This window comes from Aotus nancymaae, unplaced genomic scaffold (assembly GCF_030222135.1).
Source record: "Aotus nancymaae isolate 86718 unplaced genomic scaffold, 86718_ANA_hifiasm-v0.15.2.pri h1tg000089l, whole genome shotgun sequence".
Taxonomy (NCBI): Eukaryota; Metazoa; Chordata; class Mammalia; order Primates; family Aotidae; genus Aotus; species Aotus nancymaae.
Window position 1 is genome coordinate 5876533 of NW_026988504.1, and position 24676 is coordinate 5901208.

The 24676-nt window shown below is 52.9% G+C and overlaps 1 protein-coding gene and 1 pseudogene across 1 annotated transcript in view; both read right to left on the minus strand.

Moving 5' to 3' along the window:
• The window catches only part of SEPTIN9 (septin 9), a 216237-nt gene that overhangs the window by 187400 nt on the left and 4161 nt on the right, over positions 1–24676 (minus strand). The window contains exon 2 of the mRNA XM_021670915.2: positions 5409–5465. Coding sequence (XP_021526590.2) covers positions 5409–5465 — 57 coding nt within the window. The remainder of the gene's footprint in view (positions 1–5408; positions 5466–24676) is intronic.
• Positions 18777–20267, minus strand: LOC135271661 (heterogeneous nuclear ribonucleoprotein A3-like; annotated as a pseudogene).

Below are 24676 nucleotides of genomic sequence, written 5' to 3' on the forward strand. Positions count from 1 at the left end.
GAAATATTGGTTGGCTGCTCGTTTGTTATTTTCTTCCCTTATTCCTTCCTGTTTGCATCAAGTATAATTATTGGTATAAAAGAGGTTTTCAATACCCATTACTAAACTGCATTCTAGCCTGGGCAAGAAAGCAATACTCCCATTCTCTCTCTCTCTTTCTCTTCCTTTTTCCTCCTCTTCTTTATTCTTTTTCTTTCTTTCTTTCAAAAATAAAAAAAAATTAAAAATAAATAAATAAATAAATAAAAATAAAAAAAAATAAAGGGAATGGAGCTATACATGTAGAGGAAAATGAAAATAAGGGGAAGTTACACAACAAAGGTTAGATATATTTTTTATAACTTCTAAACAAAAAAAAAAAACTGAAGCGGTTTTCCTCCAGTGCTGAAGGCCAGAGGTCCAAAAGCAGGGTGTCAGCAAGGCCACGCTCCCTGGGAAGGCTCTGGGATGGGGTGGGGGTCCTTCCTTGCCTCTTCCCAGGCTCCCCCTGGCCGGGGGCTGTGTCACACCACCATCTGCCACTGACTTCATGTGGCTCGTCCCAGTGTGTCTGTGGCCTCTCTACTTGTTTAAAGGAGGCCAGTCATTGGATTTAGGGACCACCCTCATCCAGAATGACCTCATCTCAAGATCCTTAACTAATCCCATCTGCAAAGACCCTATTTCCAACTTGCAGGTCACATTCTGAGGTGTTTAGTGGACATGAGTTTGTGGGGAACACGGTTCATCCCAGGACAGAAGGGATGGTGGGGGTGCTAGGGACGGGGCCACAAACCCCAGAGGTGTTGGAAGGAGAAAGAGCAGGACCCAGCGACATAGGATGTCAGGCAGAGGAGTGGGCTCCAAGGACCCCAGTGGGGACTGAGGGCCAGGGGGAGGGAAGCTCGGACGCCATCGAGGTGAAAAGCTCCGTGCGCCATGGGAACCAAGCACATCAGCTGGATGCTTGGTCACGGAGGCGGCTGCCCAGAGAGGCTGCCCGAGGCACAGAAAGTGCGCAGACATGGAAAGCAAACCGAAGGCTGCTCGGAAGGACACAGTGGTTAACATCTAGAAGGGCTGAGGCGCACATCCCCACAGCCTGGCCGATCCACCCGGGGAAATACACACGTTCCCGGCAGCACTAGTAACAGAGAAGACCTTTGACAATGTCACCAGCAGGCCATGGGGCAAGAAAACTGCCTCCCCACACAGAGGAACACTCGCCAGCTGCCAAAATAAATGGACCAAGGCTACATGGATCCACACGGATGAGCCTCCACGCCCTCACGCTGCGGGCACGAGCAGGGCAGCCACGGACTCCAGTTGGGCACCAAGGACGCGATGCTGACGACGGCATTTGAGAGGAGACCTAGGCTGTTCAGACACACTATGCTGACCACCATATTCAAGAGGAGACCAGGCCAGGCTCAGTGGCTCACACTTGTAATCCCAGCACTTTGGGAGGCCAAGGCAGGTGGATGACCTGAGGTCAGGAGTTCGAGACCAGCCTGACCAACATAGTGAAAGCCTATCTCTACTACAAATACAAAAAAAAAAAAAAAAAAAAAAAAAAAAATTAGCCAGGTGTGGTGGTGGGTGCCTGTAACCCCAGCTACTCGGGAGGCTGAGGCAGAAGGATCACCTGAACCCAGGAGGCGGAGGTGGCAGTGAGCCAAGATGACACCAGTGCACTCCAGCCTGGGTGACAGAGCAAGACTGTTTCAAAAAAAAAAAAAAAGAGAATAAAGGAGGAGACCTAGGCTGCTCAGACACACCACTGCACAGCACAGACATGCCTGCCCGGGACCAGATCCCAATCCAAAGGGGTGAGCACCGTGGCAGGAGCGGGGCTGGGGTGGAGGGTGACCCGGGGCTGTGTCTGCAACTGCAGTGCATCACTCCTTAAGCGGGGTGGTGAGTACACAGGTGTTTTGTTATCTTATTCTTTACTTTTTTTTTGTAGGTCTAACAATTCCATTTTTTTTTTTTTTTTTTTTTGAGACGGAGTCTCTGTCACTAGGCTAGAGTGCAGTGGCACGATCTCGGCTCACTGCAACCACTGCCTCCTGAGTTCAAGTGACTCTCCTGCTGCAGGCTCCCGAGCAGCTGGGACTACAGGTACCTGCCACCACACCTGGCTAATTTTTGTATTTTTAGTAGAGACAGGGTTTCACCATATTGGCCAGGATGGTCTCGATCTCTTGACCTTGTTATCCACCCATCTCAGCTTCCCAAAGTGCTGGGATTATAGGTGTGAACCACCGTGCCTGGCCAACAATTCCATTTTTTAAAAAAAAAAAAAAAGGAGAGAAAGTGTGTGAACTAACCAAAGGGTTGATCGTGGTGTCATTTAAGCTCTTGCCAGAAATGTCATCCCTGGCCCAATCCCAAACACAGCCTTGAGAAGAGCCTTCGTCCTTCTGGGGAGGGCAAGGGTCCCAGACACAGGTGATCAGCCAGATGTGCATCTACAGAGAAGCTGGGCTGGGAGGACGGGAGGGCAGACAGTCATCTGGGGAGACCCGAGACGCTGGGGCATCTAGGAATAAACTCCTGCCTGGAGCAGGGTCTTAGCAGCAGGGAGGCAGGGAGAAAGACAGAAGCAAGATGCAGAAAGGGTGTGTCAGGCCCGAGGCCACAGAGGCCACAGAGGGAGGACTCCATGTGTCAGCAGGCAGTCCCACACAAACCCAGATCACCAGCTTGCAGCTTTGGGCTTCAGCAAATTATGCCTTAGGCTTCCAAGCTGAGCCATGATCACGGCTGCCAAGTGCTGACGGCACAGAACCGGCCGGTCTAAGCAGAGGGAAGTAACTGCCGGAGGAGGCTGTGTCCATGAAGCCCAGGGTGCCAGGGTCCCAAGATGCAACCCCCCAAAGCACTGGGGACCCTCCCTGCCCGTTCCAGAAGCTGGCCAGTGAGAGGGAGGGAGACGGAGAGGAAGACCAGCTGCGGAGCAGGAGGAAAGCTCCCCAGAAACACAGCAGCGGCTGGGCTGCCCAGTGGTTAGTACCCAACATGACTGTGATGGGCGGAGTCCTTTTAACCATGGCGCTGAATCACGCAGCTGCCCAGGGGCCTCCAGCCAGAGCACCAGCCCCCTCTTCCCACATACAGTCCCATCCTGTACTGCAAGTGGCCTCACACGCATTCAAGGGGACACAACGGCCCTCATATCCACACAAGGTCCCACATCACCCACATGCACAGGCCACCTCCTCTGCCCCCACTCCCTGTAAAAAGCCACCCTCTCCACCTTCCAGGTCTGGGGATGCACAGCCCACAGGCACTGCATCTGCCTGTGGAGGTCGGACTTAGGAGGGGTCTGTGCTGGCCCCACTGAAGCAGGTTCAGGATCAGAAGCAGGCTTTGGGTCCCAGGTAGCCAGCATGGTCTGGAACTGTTCAATTTCATAACCACTAGCCACACATAGATATAAGTAGAAATCCATTTAAAATAAATAAATTAAATAATTCTATGCAAGCAAATGAGTGAATAAAATAAACATTTATAGTTCAGGCCTGGCATGATGGCTCATGCCTGTAATCCCAGCACTTTGAGGGGAGATCACCTGAAGTCAGGAGTTCGAGACCAGCCTGGCCAACATAGTGAAACTCCGTCCCTACTAAAAATACAAAAATTAGCTGGGCGTAGTGACACATGCCTGTAATCCCAGCTACTCGGGAAGCTGAGGCAGGAGAATCACTTGAACCCAGGAGGCGGAGGTTGCAGTGAGCCAAGATCACGCCACTGCATTCCAGCCTTTTTCTAGCCTGGGCGACAAAGCAAGACTCCATCTCAAAAAAAAAAAAAAAAAAAAAAAAAATTCATACCTTGAGTGTGCAATAGACCCGGTGGCTAAGTGGCTACCATACAGGGTGGCGGGGTAGGGGCCTGTAGAACAGATCCAGCATCACAGAAGGTTCTATTGACGGGGCTAGTCTAGAGCATGGGGTTGGTGGCTCCAGGTGGGCACATGCCCTCGCCCTTGTAATTGCTTTTGCTGGCAGGACAGCTGTCCCACCTGGTTCTGAAGGCAGCCCTGGTCCACAGGTGCTCTATTTGTGTGGATTTCACTCTGGGCTCTGGGTCTGTATCCTTCAGTAACTTTTGTCTCCTCTAGAATGGCCACTCCATGAAGCCACAGTCCCTGCCTGTCTGCCACCATGTCTGCCACCATGATGGCAGCCGGGATCCGGCCCCCAGTTGGCCCCCAGCACATATGCACAGATGACCACACCATCTCCGCTCGTCTGCCACAATGATGGCAGCCGGGGGCTGGCCCCCAGTTGGCCCCTAGCACATATGCACAGATGACCACGCCATCTCCGCTCATCTGCCACCATGATGGCAGCCGGGATCCGACCCCCAGTTGGCCCCCAGCACATATGCCCAGAAGACCACGCCATCTCCGCTCATCTGCCACCATGATGGCAGCCGGGGTCTGGCCCCCAGTTGGCCCCCAGCACGTATGCACAGATGACCACGCCATCTCCGCCCTTCTCAGAGCTCCTCATCTCCTAGGGGAGGTGAGTCCCTTCATCTCTGCGACCCATCATCCTCTCCAATGGAAAGGCCACTAGATGGGCACATGTCCCAGCCTGGCCACTGGAAATGACAGCCAAGAACAAGGTAGGCTCCCAGGAACAGAGGCACTTATCATGACCACACTTGGGTCAGGTGGGGGAGATTGGAGACAGTGGGGAGAAGACGCACAGAGGCAGCCCCAGGGGGCAAGGGCTGGAGGCAGAGCCCCTGACCTCTCTGTCCCACTCCCCTTCCCAGGCTGCACCTGGTGGTTGGTAGAATCCCTTCCAAGGCTATGAGCTGTAACTCCTGTCCTGAACAGCCAGCCCCAGAACTCTGATTGGGGGTACGTCTTTGCTTCCCCTCCCTACTGGTTAGTGTGGAAAATTTCCAAACACATGGAAAAAGCAGAAGGAATAGCACAGTGACTACTGCTGGAGGCCCACTTACTTCCTAGATAACACTGGCCGGATTTGCTCTATCCTGGGAGCGTCGTCCATCCTGCAAGGTTGCAGGGAGCCCACAGACACTGAACTGGCACCGAGAGGCCATGGTCAAAGCCAACTGTCCACGGCACGCCAGTCTCCTCAGCACCTCAAACCAGACCATCCGGCCCTATCCATCTTCTCTCTGCTGTCCCCCATACACAAGCATGCTCCCTGAGCCTGGGGGTGGCTGCCCCTGCCCCCACAAGAATCATCTCCAGCAGAGCAGCGTCGACAGGCCTGGAAGCCACCTGAGTCCAAAGCCGTCAAAGACAGCGTCTCCCTGGGAGACGGGCAAGTGGCCCCATTCATCCAGGGAGGCCAGGTGGGAAGGCAGGTCCCGGACTAGAAGAATGAAGAGGCCCAGCACAAACACGCCCATGAGCTGGGGCCGGGATGGAACGAGCCACCTACCTGGGCCACTGGGGTCACCAAGCCTCCGGAGCCGGCCACTGGAGGTCCGAGTGCCTCCTAAAGACAGAGACAAAGGGCAAAGGTCACACAAGGCCACTGTCACTCTCCCTCCAGGTGGATGGTTAATACTGGGAGTGTCCTCGCCTCTGCTCCTGCCGTAAGCTCCAGAGCCAGAAATGGGGCCCATCTAGGGGCAGAGGCCCTACTCCCTCAGGTAACCCTGGCCCCTGGAGGGATGACAGCCACCGCTGTCTGGGTGCTGGCAGGGCTCTGGGCCAAACCTTCACACACATCCTCCCTGAAGCCCCACTGCCCCCATTTTGCAGATAAGGAAGCTGGGTCTATGCAGTGTGTCACTTGCCCACAGCCACATAATGAACAGGAGCTGCACACAGACGAGCCCACGCCCATCAGACTCCAAACTGGGCCGCACCCAGGCGTGTCTCTGCTGGACGGAGTCTCCTCCTTCCTCCAGGTCCACCTGTCTTATGAACTGGAGTTTCCCTACACCAGGGTCTACAACTCACAGGCAGTCCTGACTGAGCCCCCTTCACTCCCAGGGCTGGGTGCAGCCAGGCTGGATTTGGGGATGGAGTGGGACTAGCTGTTTTCTCCTTTTGCCCCAGGAGGGAACAAAACCAGAGCCTCAGATTAATGCAGCCTCCTGAAGCACGCGCTCCCTCCGCCCACACACAGGCCTTGGCCCGGGGCTGCTCGTTGGAGAGAGGCTCATGGCAGGCAAGTCCTAACTCGAGGAGATTTGCTGAGGTGTTAAGCCGAGCAAACCCAAAAGGCTGCCAGGAAGAGTAGCCCTGGGAACACAGGCGGCTGCCCTACTGCTGCAGAGCACGGCACTCTCGGGCTGTCCCCTGGACAATGCCATGCAGCCACCCTTCAGAGAGCTGCAGGGACACCCAAGCAGCCCAGCCCCATCAAAGAGATAAGCGACCAGAGAGACCCAGAGACCTCCCTGCAGCCTCCACCATCTGATCACCATGCTGGCTGCTGGTCAAAGGTGCCAGTTCCTCCCTGGAGCCCTGCAGAGAGGCTCTTGCAGCATCCATCCACCTATTCACCCACCTATTTACCCCATCCACCCATCCATCCACCCACCCATCTATCTACCCACCCATGCATCCATTCATCCATCCACCCACCCATCCATCTACTCACCCATGCATCCATCCATCCATCCATCCACCCACCCATGCATCCATCCATCCATCCACCCACCCATGCATCCATCCATCCATCCACCCACCCATCCCTCTACCCATCCTCCCACTCATCTACACCATCTGCCCATGCATCCACTCACCCATCCACCCACCCATCCACTGACTCACCCATCCACCCATCTACCCATTCACCTACTCATTCATTCATGTACCCATCCATCCATCTATCCATTCAACCATGGATCCCATCCACCCCACCACCCCTCCAGGCATCCATTCACACATCTACCCCATCCACCCAACCCACTCACCCATCCACCCACCAATCCACCTATCCATCAACCCATCCACTCATCATCCATCCATCCATCCATCAACCCATCCACCCATCATCCATCCATCCATCCATCAACCCATCTACCCATCATCCATCCATCCATCCATCCATCCATCCATCCATCCTTCCATCCATTCCACACCCTACTCCTAAGCTGTGACCAGATGGAAACAGCTGCAGCCAGCTCATTTCTAAAGGCTCAGAGCTGAGGCAGAGCAACCTACACACCTGGCCTTCGCGTCCAGCTGCCCAGGCCTGTACCCATGTTCCATAACTACAGGACACCAGACTCAGCAACTGGCAGCAGAATGGGCACAGTGTGTCCTTCGTGGAACTCGTATCAACAAGGTACCCATCTCTACTAAGCCTGAACTTCTCTGGTGCTGGGGGAATCCCAAGATGTGCCCCAATTTCAGTCAAACCCACCCTCCAGGTAAAGCAATGCCATGAGAAACGTGTGTGGCACAGAGAGGGTGTGGGAACTGATGCCTGGAGTAACCAGTGAGGCTTCACCAGGGTGACGAAGACCAAGCTGGACCTTGAAGGAGGGGCCAGAGGATGCTGAGCAGGGACACTCACTTCTTTTTTTCTTTTTTTTTTTTTTTGAGACGGAGTTTCGCTCTTGTTACCCAGGCTGGAGTGCAATGGCGGGATCTCGGCTCACTGCAACCTCCGTCTCCTGGGTTCAGGCAATTCTCTTGCCTCAGCCTCCTGAGTAGCTGGGATTACAGGCACACGCCACCGTGTCCAGCTGATTTTTTGTATTTTTAGTAGAGATAAAAAAAAAAACATGGGGTTTCACCATGTTGACCAGGATGGTCTCGATCTCTTGACCTCGTGATCCACCTGCCTCGGCCTCCCAAAGTGCTGGGATTACTGGCGTGAGCCACCACGCCCGGCCAAGGGACACCCACTTCTGCTTGCTAGGGTCTGATGGCAGGCTGTGAGCTGTCCCTTAGCTCCACTTCACTCAACCCACAACCTCAGCCGGCAGGTGCTCCCGCCCCATTTCACAGAGGAGGAAGTGAGGCTTAGGGCTGGGCAAACTGCCCAAGGTCATACAGCTGCGGAATTCACCTCCAGCACCCCCAGCCTGCCCCAGCCATGTCCGTGACCTCACCCAGCATCCTCCTCTTGGTGCCAGCTCACTCTGCTCACTTCTGAGCAACAAAAACCCCACCAGGAAAACCCAGGGGTTCCCAGCCAGCTCCTACAGACAGAAAGGCTGACCTCGGCGCATATCTCCAGGAGACGGGGATGGAGGGGCCAGCATCTGCCTCCCAGAAATGACAGCCCCTTTAAGACCAGGAGAGACGGCTCTGGTGGGCTGCCCGGGGCCAGGCGGGGAGAGGAGCCAGGAGGAGGACGAACCCTGCTCCCAAGGCTGCTGAGAGGCACACAGTGAGCCTGGGTCCCTCCGGCCCCAGCTCAGCTCACTTCCATGTTGGCTGTGAGCACCCCCCTTCACACACCTGACTGGGAGCCACACGGCAATAACACGCATGGGGTCACTATCCCCTGTTCCACACGTCCCCACGCACATACCATCAGTGCACCGCTGGGACATCCTGCTGTCCAGGGCTGAGAGTGAACCACAGCTGTGCCCATAAACCCAGCACACTCCACTATGGAAACAACGGGGCGTGAGGAGTGGCCAGCCCAGCAGAGAATGGGCCACACGTTCCTGAGGATCAAGTCACTTCTGGCTGGGACATCTCTGCAGGGGATGCCGGCCACAAAGGCTGCCCTGTCCTCCTGCCTGGGCCAGATGGACACCACCCCTGCCCTCTGCCCTCTGGCACTGGGCAAAAGTAAAATAGAAGAGGTTCCATCCAGGTTAAACAGCCCGGGGCATCTCATCCCTAGGAAATGTGCTGGCGCACTCTCCCAAACCCGGCATGGGGGTGGAGAAACGGTGGGGAAAACAGCGTCTGTCCCAGATTTCTTGGGTGGAGTTTTTGTTTTATTTACAGTGTTTATTTTTCTGATTGCCCAAAACGGACATCTGGTGCCTGGCAGCCCTTGGCACAGAGAAGACGCAAAGCAAACTCTGTTCATAAGAAGAGGGTGAGAGCAGCCTGAGCGTCCCCTGCTCTTGAACAAACTGCCAGGCTTAGTGAGGCCACTGCCCCCACCATTGTTCCCGGGAAGAGACCTCTGGCCACGAGCAGCTCCAGTTCAGCTCCTTGGACCTAATTTTTCAGGCCTGTGTCTGAGTCCAGCAAAGAGGTAGCTGGAGACGCCTCCAAGATATCTAACGATTCCATGGCTCCAGTTGAGAACTGAGTTATTTTTATGTGATTTTAAAATAAAACACACTCAGAAGGAGAGGAGATGATTGAAATCTAGCTGTCTGGAGTCATCCCACAGTATTTGAGTTCTGACAGGCAAAGGAGGCAGGAAAGCCTGGAATCAGTGATTAGAATTCGAATGCAGACCTTGCCAGGCCTCGCTGTGGGCCTGGGAAATGACTTCCGTTTCCTGAGTCTCAGTTTCCTTGGGGACGGAGATGGTGCTTACCCATAGGTTATTCAGAGTAAATGGGGTCCCTCAGTGCAAGCACAGTGCCTGGCACAAAATTAAAACTCAATATTGTTTTTGTTTTTGAGAGGGAATCTCACTGTCAGCAGGCTGGAGTAAAGTGGCGTGATCTCAGCTCACTGCAACCTCCGCCTCCCGGGTTCCTGCAATTCTCCTGCCTCAGCCTCCCGAGTAGCTGGAATTACAGGCCCCTGCCACTACGCCCAGCTAATTTTTGTGTTTTTAATAGAGACGGGGTTTCACCATGTTGGCCAGGCTGGTCTTGAACTCCTGACCTCAGGTGATCCCGCCTGTCTCTGCCTCCCAAAGTGCTGGGATTACAGGCGTGAGCCGCCATGCCTGGCCAGGGAGCTCTCTTAATGGGCTTTCCCCAATGCATGTAATTTGGGGAACCTAGGTAGAAGAAAGACATAGAGCATGAAAGTATTTTTTTTATTTTCAGAGATGATGGGGTCTCAGGTAGCCCATGCCGGTCTCAAACTCCTGGTCTCAAGCAATCCTCCCGCCTCGGCCTTGAGCTGGGATTACAGGCACAAGCTGCCACGCTGGCTATGTTTTCTTTTACCTGGGTTTTTATGCTGGAATCTGGTAAGTCACGCAGTGGAAATGTTTAAACGGGCACTCAGAATCTGAGCAGACCCTATTTGATGTATCGTTGTTGTTAACGGTCTCGGAATGTACCCGCCACCCTGGCCTCCTCGAAGGTCACTTCAGATCCTTCAGCCACCACCCGTGATGCAAGACGGCCACTCCAAACCCCTCTGGGGTCTCGAATAGACCAGACTTTTGAACCCCTGGGCAGAGCGGGGATGGGGCTGTCTCAGAGGAGGGTGACACTGCCACACCCCTGCTCTGCCCTTGTGCTGACAATGAATGAGGCCTGGGCAGTCTCTTCTCTATCGAAAGTCACCATTTTCTCAAAAGGGAGCTTTTTAGGACGAGGCGTTATGAAACCTCCTTGTGCATAAACATCCCTTTTCAATAATGACAAGAAGTCATCTACAGAAAAGAATCTATTCCCAACTTTTTTATTGAAACTCCTGCAAGAGGCCGGGTGCAGTGGCTCACGCCTGTAACCTCAGCACTTTGCGGGGGCCAAGGTGGGTGGATGGCTTGAGGCCAGGAGTTGGCGACCTGCCTGACCAACATAGTGAGACCCCATCTCTATTAAAAAATAATAACAATAAAAGTTTAAAGATCTCCTGAGAGAGCCCCTAGGGAAACCTGGGCCATGGAGACCCTCGGCCAGGTCATCCCTGCCTCCCCCATTTCCCTGCGCCTCCTTCCCACTTCAAGCCTGGGGTGGGGGTGTCCAGGATACACAGGCTTCACTCCCCACTCCCTTTTTCTGAGGCTCAGTTTGCTTACAGGAGCTGTGAAGGGCTGGATCAAAGTCAAAGGTTTAAATTCCAGACTTATCTCCTACAACTAAAATACTCAAGCTTATCTCCAGAGGAAGCTGAGATAAGGAGATAATGGGCACCTCCCTCTTCTCCTCCCCTCTGTCCTTGGCCTCTACCACCTGGAGGTGTACCCTGAAGAGGTACACTGGGCACCAGGCCCTCCTGGCCTTGCCCTCACCTCCCCACCCCCACCCCCACCCCACCCGCCTCACAGAACAAACTTTCCCCAACCCAGGGCTGTGGATTAAAGTCAATTTATTCATCCACGAGGTGAGCAACCCCCTTGCCATGGGAACTTGCTTCTACAGGAGAATGAACACTGCAGAAGGTGTTATTCTCAGCAGAACAGCACCTGCCGGCCGGACACGGGGTCTCACGCCTGTAATCCCAGCACTTTGGGAGGCTGCGGTGGGTGGATCACCTGAAGTCAGGAGTTCGAAATCAGCCTGGCCAACATGGTGAAACCCCATGTCTACTAAAAATACAAAAATTAGCTGGGTGTGGTGTCATGTTCCTGTAATCCTAGCTACTCAGGAGGCTGAAGTAGGAGAATCGCTAGAACCTGGGAGGTAGAGGCTGCAGTGAGCCAAGATCATGCCACTACACTCCAGCCTGGGTGATAGAGCAAGACTCTGTCTCAAAAAAAAAAAAAAGGAACAGCACCCTACCTCCCTCAAGGCCAGGGGTCCCAGCCATCCCCCCTGGAAAGTGGAGGGGGCACTTGTGGCCCACCACCTCCTGTGAGAAGGATGAACAGCTACTTAACTACAAAATGTCAAGCAAAGGAGGTAGCATGCTACTTCTGGTGCAGTGCCCCTGGCCTCTGGGGTAGGGAGAGGGTTAGGGGGAGGGCTGGCAGCCAAAGATGGCCCACGGAGGCGGCCCCTCTCTTGGTGACCAGCCCCTGTCTTGGTGGCAAGCTGCCAATGCTATCTGGCCCCCAGGTTGGGGAAGGTGAGATCAGATCGTGCCTGCCCAGGGCCTTGGTCTGCCTGCACGGGCAGCAGGTGCTCACCTCCCAGATGGCCTTGCACATCACAAGGCATCAGTGCCAGCCAAGGACCCACAGAGCTTCCCTGCAAAGTTTTACCAGTGGGCATCGGGACTCTGGGACTCTAGGGTTCCCATATAAAATACAGGATGTTCAGTTAAACCTGAATTTCAGATAAACAATGTACATTTTTTTTTTTTTACAATGAACAATTTTTTTGTAAGAGACAGAGATCTTGCTCTGTCACCCACAAGCGGGGACTCAGTGGCAGGATCATGGCTCACTGTAACCTTGAACTCCTGGACTCAAGCAATCCTCCAACCGTAGCCTCCCAAAGCACTAGGATTACAGGCATGAGCTACTGAGGCCAGCAAACAGTGAATCATTTTTAGGCATAAGTATATCCCAAATGTATTATAGGATATGCTTATACTAAAAATTAATCCTTGTTTATCTGAAATTCAAACTGAATTCGTTGCTGGGGGAGATAATGGAGTGGCAGATTGACAGAGGAGCACAGAGACAGCTGTTTTTAATTCTTAGCTGACTGGAGCCTGGCCTTTAGCTCCCTCAGGCCTCCTTACTGCACCTCCAGAGATGCACTAAGGGTGGAAGCCACCAGGAGGGAGATCAAAACACTGAGGTCTGAGTGTTAGCACTGAGCCACGTGGCCTTGGACAGGACTGCCCTTCTCTTGAGCCTCAGCTTCACATGCCACAGCTGGCCAACAATAGCTACAAAGTGTCAGAAGCCAAAGAGGCTACTCCAGGAGACAGAGATCATCAGGATGCAAAGAGAGTGAGGAGCTTTTAAAGCCAGCCTAGGCCAAGCACAGCGGCTCATGCCTGTAAACCCAGCACTTTGGGAGGCTGAGGCAAGAGGATCACTTGAGCCCAGGAATTCGAGACCAGCCCTGGCAAAGCAAGACTATTATCTATCTGTCATCTATCTCTCCATCTATCATCTACCTATTTGTCATTTAGCAAATCTATCTATCTGTGCCTTTAATCCCAGCTACTTGGGAGGCTGAGGAGGGAGCATCTCTTGAGCCCAGAGTTCAAGGCTGCAGTGAGTTGCGATAGCACCACCACACTCCAGCCTGAGTGACAGAGACCTTGTCTCCAAAATAAAATAAAATACTAAAGTCAGCCTGTGTATTGGATTGCATGTCATTCCAAAGCACCAAAGTGGGAGAGGCCGGGAAGAAATGAAATACAGAAAGGCAGGAGGAGGAGGTTCAGAGGCATGAGACGAGACACTGCCCCCCATCTCCACCTACCCGTGGTGCATCCTGAGCCCCAGTCACACACCCAGGTGAGAATCTCTGCACTAGCGAAGCAGCTGGAGGCCGAGAGAACCGACAGGAAAGCGTCCCATCTCCCATGGAAGGTTTTCCGATAAACAGTGAATTCAAGGCTGAGCTGCAGCTCATCCGTCACTGCAGCTGAGCTCCCTACAGCAGTCGTGGTGGGGAAGGCTCCCCAGGAGGTCAGAGTAACCCAGAAACATCCATGGCACACCCCGCAGCCCCCTTTCTGCCATCAACCCACTTCCTCAAGTAGAGGTTTCCGCTAAAATGAAAGTGCCCTGGCCTGTGGCTAAAGATTCCAGTCCACCAGGCAGCTGTAGCTGTCGCTGCATTGACCCAGTTGTCAGGCTCCTGGGAACTTAGTGAGGGGAGACGGGTTCCCCAGGGAAGCTCGCTGACACCCTTACGTTGCTGTAAATGCAAAGCCTGGTGACCCCATTATGCCTAGTAATCATACTGTAGTAATAACAACAGCAGCCATGCTCACCGCCTGCTGAAGGCGTATGATGAGCCAGACACTGTGCTGGCATGTGTGACTTTTGGAGGGGACACGTTCTCCTTTTACAGAGAAAACAACTGAGCTTTGGAGGAAGGGTCCTCCATCTGGCCCCAGACTCCTCTGTGACCTGTGCCTCCCTCCTCCCCCTCCCCTGCCCCACTGCAGCCCCGCTGGCCTTCTCGCTGTTCCTGGAATGCACCAAGCTTGCTCCCAGCCCAGTCCTTGCACTGCTGGCTCCTTCCTGTCTTCCCAATCTCAACTCAGCTGTCATCCTCTCTGTCACCCCTCACCACTCACTCCAAAGCAGCCATCAGTCACTTTCTATGCAATCACCTTATCTTAATTCTCAGCATAGCTCTTAGTCCTATTTGACAGTTTTCTGAAACTGATGAATTCGTTGATTCTCTGTTTCCTTCTACTGTATGTAAATGCCAAGAAAGAATAGTCCTTGTTTGCTCACTGCCGTGCCCCAGTGCTTATCACAGCACGTGGCATACAGCAGGTGCTCAATAAATACATTTTTTTGTTGTTGTTGAGACAGAGTCTCACTCTGTCACCCAGGCTGGAGTGCAGTGGCATGACCTCAGCTCACTGCAACCTCCACCTCCCGGGTTCAAGCGATTCTCCTGCCTCAGCCTCCCGAGTAGCTGGGACTACAGGCGTGCGCCACCATGCCCGGCTAATTTTGGTATTTTTTAGTAGAAATGGGATTTCACTGTATTGGACAGGCTGTTCTCAAACTCCTGACCTTGTGATCTGCCCACCTTGGCCTCCCAAAGTGCTGGGATTACAGGCATGAGCCACCTCGCCCAGCCAATAAACTCATTTTTAAAAGAACAAACAACTGGAAGGAGCCTGAGAGAACTACCGGCTTGTGCAACAGTTCACCTTCAACTTCTGTAGGCGGGATGCAGCCCATCACTGCGCAACCGCGATTCTGCTGAGCCTTGTGGTGGCTGATGTCAGGGGTCAGTTTGGCTGGATGAAGGGATGGCTGGTGGCGCATTACTTCTGGGTGCATCTATGAGGGTGGTTCTGGAGATGGGCATGTGAGTTGGTGGCCTGACTGGTAAAGATCCTCCATCAATGTGGATGCCACCATTCCGTTGACAGACAATAAAAAGGCAGAGAAAAGGTGAATTCCCTCTCTTTCTCCTGGAGCTGGGATGACTTCTTCTCCTGCCCTTGGACTTAGAACTCCCAGTTCTCCAGCAGTCCCCCAGGCTCTCAAACCTCTGGCTTTGGACTGAGTTACACCAACAGTTTCCCAGTCCTGAGTCCTGCAGTCTTGGACTGAGCCACGATACTGGCTTTCCTGGGTCTCCAGCTTACAGATGGCCTTTTGTGGGACATCTCGGCCTCCACAATGGCATGAGTCAATTCCCGAAATAAATTCCTTCCTATCTATCAATCAATCATACTTCTATCCACCTATCTGCCTATCTATCCATCCATCATCTATCTTCTATCTATCCATATATCATCTATCTAGTCAATTTATCTGTCTGCCTGTCTGTCTATCATCTATCTACCTATCATCCATCTATCATCTATCTAGCTATCCATCTATCATCTATCTCCCTTTTTTGTCTTTTTGAGATAGAGTCTCAGGCTGGAATGCGGTGGCGTGATCTCAGCTCACTGCAACTTCCACCTCCCAGGTTCAAGCCATTCTTCTGCCTCAGCCTCTCAAGTAGCTGGGACTACAGAAGCACACCACCAAGCCCAGCTAATTTTTTTTTTTTTAGTGGAGATGGGGTTTCACCATATTGTCCGGGCTGGACTCAAACTCCTGAACTCAAGTGATCTGCTCACCTTGGCCTCCCAAAGTGCTGGGATTACAGATGTGAGTCACTGCACCCGGCCTATCATCCATCTATCTGTCTGTCTGCCTGCCTATCTGTCATCTATCTGTCTCTCTATCTATCCATTTGTCTGCCCGTCTGCCCGTCTGTGTCTGTCTGTCTGTCTGCCTATCTGTCATGTTTCTCTATCTATCCATTTGTCTGCCCGTCTGCCCATCTGTGTCTGTCTGTCTGTCTGCCTATCTGTCATCTGTTTCTCTATCTATCCATTTGTCTGCCTATCTGTCTGCCCATCTGTGTCTGTCTGTCTGTCATCTATCTCTCTATCTATCCATTTGTCTGCCTGTCTGTGTGCCCGTCTGTGTCTGTCTGTCTCTATCTCTCTGTCTGTTTGCTTGTCTGTCTAGCCATCCACCCATCTGTCCATCCACCCACCTCCTGTCGGCTGTCTCTCTGGAGAGCCCTGGCTGATGCAGATGGTGCCTTGGTCAGCTCAGGCTGCCACCCAGATTGCTGTGGAGGGAGTGACTTCAACAACAGAAATGCATGTCTCCGTTCAAGAGACCCAAAGTCCAGATGAAGGTGCCGCCGGGGCTGGTTCCCAGCGAGGCCTCTCTTCCTGCTTGTAGCCGCCTCCTTGAGAGATCGCTGGTGTCTCCCCCTCTTCTTACAAAGACACCAATCCTATGAGATTAGGGTCCCGCCCTGTGACTTCATTTAACCTTAATTACCTCCCTAAAAGCCCTCTCTTCAATTACAGTTGCAATGGGAGTTAGGGCTCCAACGCAGGAATTCAAGGTGGAGGAACAGTTCAGTCCATAACACACGAGAAACCACATTCACCATCCAACTCCCCAGAAGACATGGTCCACTGCGTCGCCAGTGACTGCAAGCAAAGGCCAGAGAGGAAAGGGGCTCCACAGAGGGGCGGCTGGTGCCGGGAACCAGGTTCCTCTCGCTGTCTGACAGCGGGGAAGTGAGGCTGGCTGCAGATGCCATTTGGGGTGGGAAGAGAGGGGAGCTCCTGTTTGCACGTCCTGTGCAGGTCCCGGCCTGATCGCCCCCCTGTACCTCCCCGTTCTCGTGCCCTCCTTTGTGTGGGAGAAATGCTGACCCTCTGCTGGCTCAGGTGTCCAGGTCCCCAGGCCTGCTGGCCTTGGGCTGGATTCAACCAACGACAGGCTTGGAAGGAGCCTGGGAGGTGGGAGCAGCGGAGGGCCGGGGAGCTCTCCACTGCCTCTGCCTCGGAAGGCTTCTCCAGCAGGAAGGTTTGTCCTTTGTGTCACCCCAGGGCCTGCCAGAGTCCCACCTTTGTTTGGGCTCCCAGCAGGGGACTCTTGCCCCTGGACTCAGGTCCCAGGACTTCCTCCCTCTCACCCCCAGACTTAGGGGTGGTGGTGGCACCCTGCTGCCAATCTCCAGGTGGCCCTTACAATGCTAAGAACCCCTTCCCTGCCTGCACAAGTCCCTCTCCATGCACTGAGAAGGGAGGGCCCTAACCACATGTCCATCGGGTCAAACATTTCTTTGTAAAATTTACAAAATGGAAAATATTTTACCTACAATCAATTACCATCCCTGTTCATTTCCAGCCTCGAGTTCCCGCCCCTCACGCTTTCTCTCCTGTGAGGTGGAAACGGAGGCTTGCTGCCACGTGGGGGCTCCTGCTAAGGAGAAGTTGAACTGGAAAGATATTTAGTTTGGCTTTAGTCGGGTTATATTTATGTAGTTCCCATTTATTTCCACGTATAGTTCAGTTGTTGCTCGCCATCCCGGTGCGGAAACGGATTCCAGGAATACTCGCTCCGCTCACCGTTCCAATTCCACCTACCGCGCAGAATCAAAAATCACAAGACACGAACATGTCCTGCGGTGCCTGGCGCCGGAAAAATGTGCACAGTGGAGAGAGGAGAGATTTGAAGTGCTCGGGTCCAGAGGCAAATCTGTGGAAAATTACTCCCATCACCAGAGGTGAGGCTGTAAGCAAAGGGTTCAGTTCCTTCAATGTCAAAACAGAAAAGTCTCTCTGGTCAGAAATACATGCACAAACGCCTCATATGCAATTAGAAATAACCCCCACTTCCCTACATCTTTCTTGATGGGAATCACATTAAAAAAATAGGATTTACCAGAATTCCTGTATTTCTCCTACAAAAAAAATTGTAGCTGCACCACCAACTCCGCGTCGACTGCCGCTTTTGTATACATCCCAAATACCAAAAATAAAAACGAAATTTGATCAACGAGGGAGATTAATGAGCTTTTTTTTTTATTTTTATTTTTTTGAGATGGAGTCTTGCTCTGTTGTGCAAGCTGGAGTGCAGTGGTATGATCTTGATTCACTGCAACCTCTGCCTCCTGGGTTCAAGCCATTCTCCTGCCTCAGCCTCCCAAGTAGCTGGGATTACAGGCACATGCCACCACACCTGGCTAAATTTTTTATATTTTTGGTAGAGATAGGGTTTCACCATGTTGACCAGGCTGGTCTCAAACTCCTGACCTGAAATGATCCACCCGTCTCAGACTCCCAAAGTGCTGGAATTACAGGCATGAGCCACCGTACCCGGCCTTCTTTCTTTCTTTCTTTCTTTCATGAGACAGGATCTCGCTCTCTCACTCAGGCTAGAGTGCAGTAGCATGGTCACGGCCCACTGTAGCCTCGACTTCCTGGGCTCAAGCGATCCTCCTACCTCAGCCTCCTGAGTAACTGGGACTACAGGTGTGTGCCACCATGCCCTGCTAATTTTTGTATTTTCAGTAGAGACAAGGTTTCACCATGCTGCCCAGACTGAACTTGAACTCCTGGCTTAAAGTGATTCACCCACCTCGGCCTCCCAAAGCACTGGGACTACAGGCGTGAGCCACTGCGTCCAGCCTGATTGGTTTTCTATTCTCAAAGTAGAAAACGATATTACAAAGTCATCACATTGAAGAAGTAATGTCCAAATGTGGAAGAAATATTACTTTGGAGATGTGACTGGTAGTTGATGGATACACTTCTGCATTTAGTGATGTCTGTGATATTTCATAGCTGCTTGTAATTTATAATTTATTGTTATTTTCTCATTCTAAATGAATCATTGCATCTATACCTTTAGAGAGCTGTATAAGCCCACACGACTTTGATTTCCTGCTGATTCCCTCTCCGTTCCCTGTCTGGCCTTCACCACTCTGATCATCTGTATCATAAGTTCTGTGCCTTTAGGTCCTTCTGTTCTAAATGCTCAAGTGGACAGGCACTGTGGCTCCCACCTGTAACCCCAGCACTTTAGTAGGCCCAGGCAGGAGGATCACACGAGCCCAGGAGTACACGACCAGCCTGGGGAACACAGTAAGTAAGACCCTGTCTTTTTTTCTTTTTTAAAGTTAAAAATTCCCTAATTTTTTATCCCTGGTACCACTACCACAATTTACAGGGCAACATACCTGACGTAATGAAAAGAAAAAGAAAAAGACAAAGCTACAACAGATAAAAGACCTCAGGAATGTACATCTAATTGACACTGCATTGCATTAATCAACAGCTGCACTTTTTGCAAACTGTGGCTATGACAGTCCTGAACAAGAAGGGTTTGCTGTTCAAGCTGTAGTAACTTTTCTGACTATGGACCATCGCTCCTTCTGTGGCAGATTTTTACAGTTCCTCTAATGCATTTGGGACGACTGTCTCAAAGTAACCTGCAGCTTTCCTGACAGCTCCTCGCTCTCCCTCCTGCTAAGAACTATAGCCCTTTTCTGCTGCTTTTACAACCTTCTGCTACCACATCCACCACTTCCACCACCAGATCCATAACCACCACCATAGGGACTGCCTGAGCTTCTTCCACCAAAACTGCCCCCTTTCATGAGCACATAATTTGATTGCTGTTGTCCACTATAATTTCCAAAATCATGATAGTTCCCACCACCACTGTAGTTACCACCACCAAAATTTCCTCCTTCATTGTAAACATCATCTCCACCACCGCCACTATATCCACCGCCCTGGTTTCCATATCCTGGCCTGCCACCACCACAGCCCCCTCTACTGCTATAACCGGGACCACTGCCATAGTTATCACCATCACCAAATCCATTATATCCACCATCACCTCCTCCATAACTACCTCCACCACCACAACCTCCTCTTCCACCACAGTTTCCACCACGGCCAAAATTACCTCCACCACCTCCAAAGTTTCCTCCGCGACCCATAAATTGCCAGATGCACCTCCACGACCTCTCTGTGATCCAGCAGACCGCATCTCTTGTTTAGAAAGGGCCTTTTTCACTTCACAATCATGCCCATTAATAGTGTGGTATTTCTGAACAACAGTTTTATCAACTGTATCATGATCACCGAAAGTTACAGAAGCAAATCCTCTCTTTTTTCCACTCTGCCTGTCTTCCATAACTTCTATGGTTTCAATCTTGCCATGTTTTTCAAAGTCGTCTCTCAAATTACACTCTTCCGTATCTTCTTTAATATCACCAACAAAAATTCTCTTCGCTGTTAGATGGGCGCCAGGCTTTACAGAATCCTCTCTAGAAACAGCTCTCTTAGGTTCCACTACACGCCCATCAACCTCGTGTGGTCGAGCACACATTGCTGCACCCACCTCTTCAACACAAGAATAAGTCACAAAACCAAAGCCCCTGGAACGTTTGGTTTGGGGATCTCTCATTACCACACAATCTGCAAGTGTGCCCCACTTCTCAAAATGTTCTCTTAAACTGTCATCTGTAATTTCAAAGCTCAGACCACCAATAAACAGTTTTCTCAACTGCTCTGGCTCCTTTGGATCATGGCCCTCCATTTTGAGACCAGACTCGCCTCTTCCAACTCGAGTTCGGAGTCTCGCTCTTATTGCCCAGGCTGGAGTGCAGTGGTGTAATCTCGGCTCACTGCAACCTCTGCCTCCTGGGTTCAAGCAATTCTCCTCCCTCAGCCTCCTGAGTAGCTGGGATTACAGGTGCTCGCTACCACACCCAGCTAATTTTTTGTATTTTTAGTAGAGACGGGGTTTCACCATGTTGGTTAGGCTGGTCTCAAACTCCTGACCTTGTGATCTGCCCGCTTCGGCCTCCCAAAGTGCTGGGATTGCAGGTGAGAGCCACCGTGCCTGGCCTAAGACCCTGTCTTTACAAAAAATATATATATACACAAAAATTAGCAGGGCGTGGTGGCATGTGCCTGTAGCTCTAGTACTTTGGGAGGCTGAATCAGGAGGATTGCTTGAGGTCAGGAGTTCAGGAGCAGCCTGGGCTACAAAGCAAGACCCTGTCTCTACAAAATAAAAACAAATTAGGCAGGCATATAGTATGCACCTGTAGTCCCAGCTACTTGGAAGGCTGAGAAGGGAGGATCGCTTGAGCCCAGGAGTTTGAGGCTGCAACGAGCCATGATCGCACCACTGCACTTCAGCCTAGGTGACACAGTGGGACCTTGTCTCGAAAAAGAAAAAAAACTTTAAAAATAATTGTTCAAGCAGTTTCCATTTCCTGGTTAGACCACGTTACATACCCCATGAACAAACCACACGCATGAGAAAGGTGAGCAGATGAACAGGGGCAGGGCCAGTGAGCCAAGGGGAAAATCACGGATCACGTGGAGAGTGGCCAGTGATCAAAAACTGTCGACCATGGCTGGGCCTGGTGGCTCAGGCCTATAATCCCACCACTTTGGGAGGCCGAGGCGAGTGTATCACCTGAGGCCAAGAGTTCAAGACCAGCCTGGCCAACATAGTGAAACCCCGTCTCTATTAAAAATATAAAACAATTAGCCGGACTTGGTGGCACATGCCTATAATCCCAGCTACTCAGGAGGCAAAGGCAGGAGAATCACTTGTACTCTGGAGGAAGAGGTTGCAGTGAGCCGAGATCGCACCACCGCACTCCAGCCTGGGCGACAGAGTAAGAGTCTGTCTCAAAAATAAATAAATAAATAAAAATGCTACAGCCAATAAGTGTCGAAGTTTCCTTTCAATTTCCTGTTCGTGTTTTTTGGCAATAAGCAATACAGAAAACTTACGAAAAGCAAAAGAGAAAGAAGAGATACAGCCTATAGTTCAGATTGCTTTCCTTAAAAAATAAATAAAATAATAATAATAATTTTACAAAAGCATAATGCAGGCCAGGTGCAGTGGCTCATGCCTGTAATCCCGGCGCTTTGGGAGGCCCAGGTGGGTGGATCACCCGAGGTCAGGAGTTTGAAACCATCCTGGCCAACGTGGAGAAACCCCATCTCTACTAAAAATATAAAACTTTTAGCTGGGAGTGGTGGCGCGTGCCTATAATCCCAGCTACTTGGGAGGCTGAGGCAGGAGAATTGTTTGAACCCAGGAGGCAGAGGTTGCAGTGAGCCGAGACTGAGCCACTGCACTCCAGCCTGGGCGACAGATCAAGATTCTGTCTCAAATTTAAAAAAAAAAAGAATAAGAAGCAAAATGCAAAGGCCTGGCAGTTAAAGCGTTAACCCCCGGCTACCAGGAAGGCTCTGCTATCCAATGACTCATCGCCCCAGCAGCCCCAGCCCCAGCCCCAGCCGAGGTCAGCCACACCTTGGGTCTCTGATGCTGGAGGCAGCGTGATGCCAACATTGGCGAGAAATCCACCACCTCCTCCTCTCCATGCCGTGATGCCAGCCTCCTTGTACACTTGCAGCTGTTCCACTACCCATGCCTCCACGGTGTCTACACCACCGGCTCACCTCCCAGGAAACCCGACAGCCCAACACTTCTGTAGACCCTGTGGCTACAGACCCAAAGTCCCCCGTTGTTAGTGGGTTTTGCAGGCAACTCTCCTGATCCCTCCGGGTTGAGTTAGTCAAGTCCTGAACAGGCTGGAAGATGGCAGGGGTTGGATGTGACCCACTTCCTAGTGGCTTGGGTTGCATGGGTGTTATTCCCGGCTGGGATCTGATTTGGGATAGAAACAGGAGCGCTGGTTCCCGGGAAGGCTGTGAAAGGATCCCGGGTACGGGATGCGGATCGGATTGATGTGTAGCACAAGCCCCAGGTCGGCCTGCCCGACTGCTCTGCCCAGCCCTTCCTGGTAACCACTCACCGGGGCCCACCTGGGCAGGCAACACTGTGGCTCCCAAACATGCCTGGCACGGCCAGGACAGGGGCTGAGGCACAGCATTCAGGGACCTCCTCGGCTTCTGGGACCCAACTCCTGGTTCCCAGGTGCAGTGCTGGGGAAAGCAGAGGGCCCCGGCCACAGCCTAGGCCTCATCGCAGGCCCTTGAAGCAGCCTGAGAGGAACCAGACCTCTCTAGGAGCCAGAAAGAGAGCAATGCACCCACCTGGACAGAGACTGAAGCCACATCCCCACTGAGAAAAGATGGCGCTCCCACCTAGACCCTCCTCTGAAACCCAAGGCCAGGGTGGGGTAAGAGTCAGCAAGTGAGTCCGATGCTCCAGAGGGGACTTTCTGGCCCTTCACGTCCCCTAACCCAGCACTTCTGGGGACCCACACACTCAGGGCAGAGTGACCACCCAGGGTTCCTGTCACCCAGACACAAAGGGCCACTGAAGTCCCCGGGCCAACATCGCTCTGAGGATGACCACCAACTTGGGTTCCTGCCAGAGAGAGCACGCAGCCTGGGCCAGGGCCGCCCAGCGACCTGAAGCGGGGATCATATTACATTCCCTGTGCCGCTCCCATTTCCTGTCCTGGAGGTTTTCAGGCTGCCAACAGCTACGCTTTGGAGAACCAGGTCAGATTAGGCTGGAAACAAAGCTTAGCTGTCGCAGAGCTGCCAAGAAGCCACTGGCAAGCAGTGCCCGAGAGCCGCCCCTCCTCTGCCGGCAACAGCTCAATGTCCCCCTTCACGGGGGCTGCAAATGGACCTGGGCCCAGGGTGGGGTCAGGGAGATAAGGCAGAGAGAAATGGGGCTGGGAGCAGAGAGTGCCACACTCTGTCCTGGACACCCAAGGCCAGGCCACCCTGCAGGGCTGGTGCCGAGACTCCAGGGTGCAGCAGGGAGGCAAACAGAGCTTGACACCCAGCAGCACCCCGCAGACACTTCTGGAACAAATGACTGAGTCCACATGGAGAGCTGAAATGGGTCAGGAACCTCAGGGAGACGGGCAGCTCACAGCTCAGCAGGGCCGCTCCAGTACAGCAGGCCAATGCTGGGCTTCCTGGCAAAGTTCCCAGCCTGGGGAAAAATGTCGCATGAGGAAGGGGATAGGGGTGACCAGCCCATCGGCCATGGGGTCACTACACTGCTCCCACAGAAGCTTGGCACCTACAGGCCTCAGTGCCACGTGATCCTCATGCCTGGCACCACAATGGCTCCCTGCCAGGGCCCTCCACCCACCATGACTGACTCCCTTTGGTCACCGATTCCAGATCACGTGACCTGCCTGGCTGAGGGCTCTCCCGCAGACTGAGCCACTTAGCACAGTGGGGCCACGGCGCAGTGTGCTGTGTACAAGCCCCGAGGGCTTCACCCAGGCATTGGCACCCACTGATCCCCATAAATCCCTGGCAACAGCCCGGAGCTGGGAGGTTTCCAAGGTAATAGCTCCAACAAACAGAGCGCGGCGCCTCCCTCCTCACCCCAAAGGTGCGCACCCCTAGGGCCCTGGAGCCTCTCTCTGGAGCCCCTCCTACCCTTAAGCCAGCTGGATCTGCCCAGGAACTTCCATCATTGCCCCCAGGCCAGGCCTGCACTGATGTGTGCTGAACCTTCCTTATCGGGTCCATCTTAAGCAAACTTCGGAGCCCACGCAGCACGGCCTGCGGACAAACACCAGGGCGGAAACAGGGGCCACCTCTAGGTCCCAGCCACAGGGTGCTGTCAGGGCTGCCTGGGATGGGCAGGAGTGTCAGAGGAGGGCAGGTCAAGGACCGGGTAGCGGGTGGGGAGTGCCTCCTTCCATGGGTCCTGAGACGTTCTCTGCAAACACCTACCTGGGACCTCCAAGCAGAGGGCTGGCCCCCATGTCACCTGCACCTGGACTCCAGACCGCTGCCCCTAAGTGGCAACCCCCTGTCCCCCTGCACCTGTCCTGGCTTGAGCTGGTCACACTTGTGGGGGTGGTCCTAGGAAGAAAGTGGACTGTTGCAAACTCAACGCACCGCTGCCAGGGGCATTGCCCTTGGCTATCAGAACCCCTCTGGGCAGGCTGGGGAGATCTGACAGGCAAGCGCCTGTGGTCTGGCGTGAGCAGCAGGGCAGGGGCCCCTCCCTGGGCATGCCTTCCTACCTCCGCA